This window comes from Terrapene carolina, unplaced genomic scaffold (assembly GCF_002925995.2).
Source record: "Terrapene carolina triunguis isolate 2854851 unplaced genomic scaffold, T_m_triunguis-2.0 Scaffold26108, whole genome shotgun sequence".
NCBI lineage: Eukaryota > Metazoa > Chordata > Testudines > Emydidae > Terrapene > Terrapene triunguis.
In genome coordinates, this window is record NW_020690459.1 from 1,532 (window position 1) to 5,748 (window position 4,217).

Here is a 4,217-nt window from a genome sequence, read left to right on the forward strand (position 1 = left end):
GGCTCTGGGTGCGCAGTGGGGCTGGTGGGTTAGAGCGGGGGTGGCGGAGGCTGGATGCCGGGGTTCCCTGCCCTACCTGATGAGGTTGTGGCTCAGCCGCAGGACCTGCAGCCCCTTGAGGCCCAGCAGCCCCCGGGGCACGGCCTGCAGCCGGTTGTGGTCCAGCAGCAGCTCGGCCAGCGAGCGGCCCAGCCCGGCGAAGGAGGTGGCGTGGACGCCCTCAGCCCGCAGGCAGTTGTGAGAGAGGTGCAGGAACTCCAGCCCCGGGCGCAGGTGGGCGAAGACGTAGCCCGGGATGCGTTCGATGCGGTTGTGGTGCAATGTCAGTTGGCGCAGCCGGCGCGGCAGGAAGGACGGCACGTGCACCAGCCGGTTGTAGGAGAGGTCCAGGGACTCCAGCTTCCTGCAGGGGCGGAGGGCTGGGGTTAGGACGCCTGGGTTCTCTCCCCGGCTCTGGGAGGGGAGCGGGGGCTGGGGTTAGGACACCTCGGTTCTCTCCCCGGCTCTGGGAGGGGGGGGGCTGGGAGCCCGGATGCCAGGGTTCTCTCCCCGGCTCTGGGAGGGGAGTGGGGGCTGGGAGCTGGACGCCGGGGTTCTCTGCCCGCAGGGTGACTCACGGGAGGTCAATCCAGGCCCGTGGCGCAATCCCATCCTCCTGGAGCCTGTTGTTGCTCAGAACCAGGACGCTGAGGTTCAGGGTCTTGTTGAGCAGCCCCTCCCGCACCTCCTCGATGTGATTGGAGTCGAGATGCAGCTCCTGGGGAAAGCTCAGGGTTACGGCCCCCCCACAGAGATCCCTTCACCTTAACTCTGCCCGTCAGAAACCCCCAGCACCTTCACCTTGACTCTGCCCGCCAGAAACTCCCAGCACCTTCACCTTAACTCTGCCCGTCAGAAACCCCCAGCACCGTCACCTTAACTCTGTGACGAAGTGGAACTGTTCTTAATGTTTCCTCTGAATACTATGTGGGTGCCTCAGTTTCCCCTATGCATTTCTTAAGTCTCTAGGTGGTGGGGAAAGGCCAGTGTGCATAAATCACCGACACTCTGTCTCTGCAGCCTTCCCCAAGGGGGTTTGCAGCGCTGTGGCCAGCAGTTCCCTCAGCTTCTCCAAGGAGGGATCCCTCTGCAGCTCGGTCTGGAATTCAGCTGCTGGGGAAGGGAGTGGGACCTGTTCCCTCTCGCTGGCTGGGCCTGGGGTCACAGCCCCCCTGAGCCCTGTCCCTGGTAGCTCCCTCCCTGCTGTGTAATCACTTCCCAGCAGCACGCCTGGACCAGGCAAACCTGGTTGGCAGCCGACCTGACCTGCCCTGCCTGTGTCCCCCCCCACTCAGCTGGGGTCTCGGCTCCCACCGTGCCCAGCGCTGCCCTGGCTGTCCCAGTGGGGGCAGGCAGGGAGCTCTCTGCTTTGGTCACAGCATCAGAGCCAGCATGAGCCCCCTCTCCGGTGTGCAGGGGGGCGGGGAGCATCTCTCTGTCCCACTCAGCCCCAGGGATCTAGTTACAGGTGGGCAGGTATCCTGAGCCCTGCAGCTCCTCCCCCCGCCAGCCAGGTCATTTGCATTTTCACTGACCATTTCCATCTTAGCCAATTGGTTCCCTGGATTCAAATTTAAATCCTCGGCCGTTACAGGGGCTTGTCCCAAAGAGACACAGTCACCCCCCAACAGGACCTCACAGCCAATATCCTGGAGAACCCCAACGACCAGCCAGCCCGACCCCTCCTGGGTCTGCACAGGGATCCGGGCCATGGGAGGGTGAGGGGCTTCATCCCGGGGACCTTCACCCAGGTCTCACAGCCCCTCAGCATCTGCGGCTGCACCACCCGGGGCCCGACAATCTCGCCATCCCAGGCAGGTCCCCCCATTGACCCCCACCTTCCGCTCCCACTGGGGGTCCGAGGGGCCTGAGCCCAAGAGACTCCATGCGGACACATAGGCCGGGGCCAGGAGTGGGAGCCTGTCCACCACCCCACCCATCTGGCTGACGGCGTCTATGGCCTTGGGACCCAGGAAGGGAGCTAGATACCGGGGCTTTTCTGCAGGGTCCCCCTGGTTCAAATCGCCAGCCTGCGTGAAGGCCGTGTGGTGGGCATCCACATCCCCCCCCTCCTTAACCAGGGGCAGCAATTTAGTGTCGAGGTTCCCTGCGGAACTGGCAGCCCGGGGTCTATCCCCATTCACCCCTGGGGAGCCCCCTATGCCTCTCCGCTCCGCCATCGCCAGTCCATGCTGCTGCTGCTTCTCCTGCAGCTTTTCCTCAGGCTCTCGCTGTCTCTCATGGTCCTCTCGCTCTCTCGGACTCAGCTCCAATCCCATCCATCTCCGATCCCCTGATGGGGAACCCGATCGTGAAGACCCCCGTCTGGTTGGGGACCAGACTCTTGGGGATGCCTGGCTACTGCTCCAGCTGCTCCCAGATCCTCTTGTAGCCCCGTCTGGGTCAGGAATCTGCTCCTTAGAGCGGTCCTCGTCCTCCAGCTGCACGATTAACTGGGCCTTGGTGAACTTCCCAATGCGTAACCCTCTCTTTTTGCACAGGATCACAATGTCCTTCTTGAGGAGATGGTGATAGGCCATCACTCCGCTGTTCCCAGGTTGCTTTGGACTCAGAGGCCCGTGTGCTCTCAGCTCCCCACGGTTTCCAGGAAGAACCCCTAGTGTGCCAGCCCTTCTCGTGGTCACCACCTCTTTGCCAGGGTCGAGCTTCAGACTCCTCCGCCCCTGGGACCGCTCGCTGCAATCCCCAGGGGAACCCTGTTACAGCAAAAGTCCTTCTCTCTCCCAGGGTCGAGCGGCAAGCTCCTCCGCCCTGAGACTGCTCGCTTCAGTCCTCAGGGGGACCCCGTTACTCCAACAGTCCTTCTCGCTGGTCACACACTCCTAGGGGTTAATCGCCCCCTGAAACCGTCCCTCTCTGAGCCTTCAGCATGCCTGGTCCTTGGTATCCCCCCTGTTTTACTGCTCCCCAGTCACTTACTGCAAGAAGCGCCATTCACAGGGTGCAGTACATCCCACCGCTGACACCAGTTGTCACGGAGTCCCCGGGTGATGCTCTGGAACTGCTCCCCACAAAGCCAGTCAGGACTTTGGGGAGCCTCCTCTCCCTTGGAGCAGTCTGTCTTCAGGGCAAGAAGCTCACACGGCTTCACCTCCTGGGTCTCTCCTGGGAGCATTCAGCATATGCCCCTCCATGTGCTTCCCACAGTGAGTCGCCCCGGCGGGGTCCTGGGGCAGCCAGAGGGTTCTGCACCCCCCATTTCGCAGTCAGAGGTGACTGTCAGCCAGCCAGTAACACAGAGGTTTATTAGACGACAGGAACACGGTCTAAAACAGAGCTTGTAGGGCCAGCGGCGAACGGGACCCCTCGGCCGGGTCCATTCTGGGGTTCAGAGAGCCAGACACCCCCGTCTGCCCTCCCTCCTAGTCCCCAGGTAGCTCCAACTCCCAAACCCCCTCTAGCCCCTCCTTCTCTTGGCTTTGTCTCTTTCCTGAGCCAGGAGGTCACCTGATCTCTTTGTTCACCTTTAGCTATTTCCTTGCAGGGGGGGAAGGAGCCTGGCCATTTGTTGCCAGGGAGACAGAGTGTCAGTGATTTATGGACACTGGCCTTTCCGCACCACCTAGAGACTTAAGAAATGCATAGGGGAAACTGAGGCACCCACATAGTATTCAGAGGAAACATTAAGAACAGTTCTACTTCCTCACAAACTCTGCCCGCCAGAAACTCCCAGCACCTTCACATTGACTCTGCCCCTCAGAAAACCCCTGCAGCTTCACCTTAACTCTGTCCCACAGAGGCCCACAGTACCTTAAATCCACCCCAGAGAGACCCCATCCTGTCATCGTGACACTGCCCCATAGTCACTCAGACACCTTCACTTTAACTCTGCCCCAGAGAGCCCCCCAGCACTTGACGGCTGCCACATGGAGACCCGGGATGGGGCGGAGGGCCGTGGCCCTGGGCTCCCAGGCTGACCTGCAGGGAAGGGGGCAGGCCCGAGGGGATGGCCCGGAACCGGTTCCGATCCAGCCGCAGGTACATGAGGCTGCGCAAGGCTGTGAAGGACGTTGGGATCACGTTCCCGTCATGCAGGTCGTTTCCTTCCAGCTCCAGGGTCAACAGCCTATCGAGCCCTGTCGAGAGACGGGGACCTCGGGGTGAACCCCTGAACACCCCCCGAGCTGGGGAGAGAACCCAGGAGTCCTGGCTCCCAG

At 61.8% G+C, this 4,217-nt stretch overlaps 1 protein-coding gene across 1 annotated transcript in view; it reads right to left on the reverse strand.

The window, feature by feature from the left end:
• The window catches only part of LOC113408883 (extracellular matrix protein 2-like), a gene marked incomplete at its 5' end in the record, with an annotated part of 4,970 nt that extends 834 nt beyond the window's left edge, over positions 1–4,136 (reverse strand). Inside the window, 3 exons of the mRNA XM_026662329.2 lie at positions 77–403; positions 618–757; positions 3,979–4,136. Of these exons, the coding sequence (XP_026518114.2) occupies positions 77–403; positions 618–757; positions 3,979–4,136 (625 nt within the window). The remainder of the gene's footprint in view (positions 1–76; positions 404–617; positions 758–3,978) is intronic.
• Between the last annotated feature and the right edge of the window lie 81 nt (positions 4,137–4,217).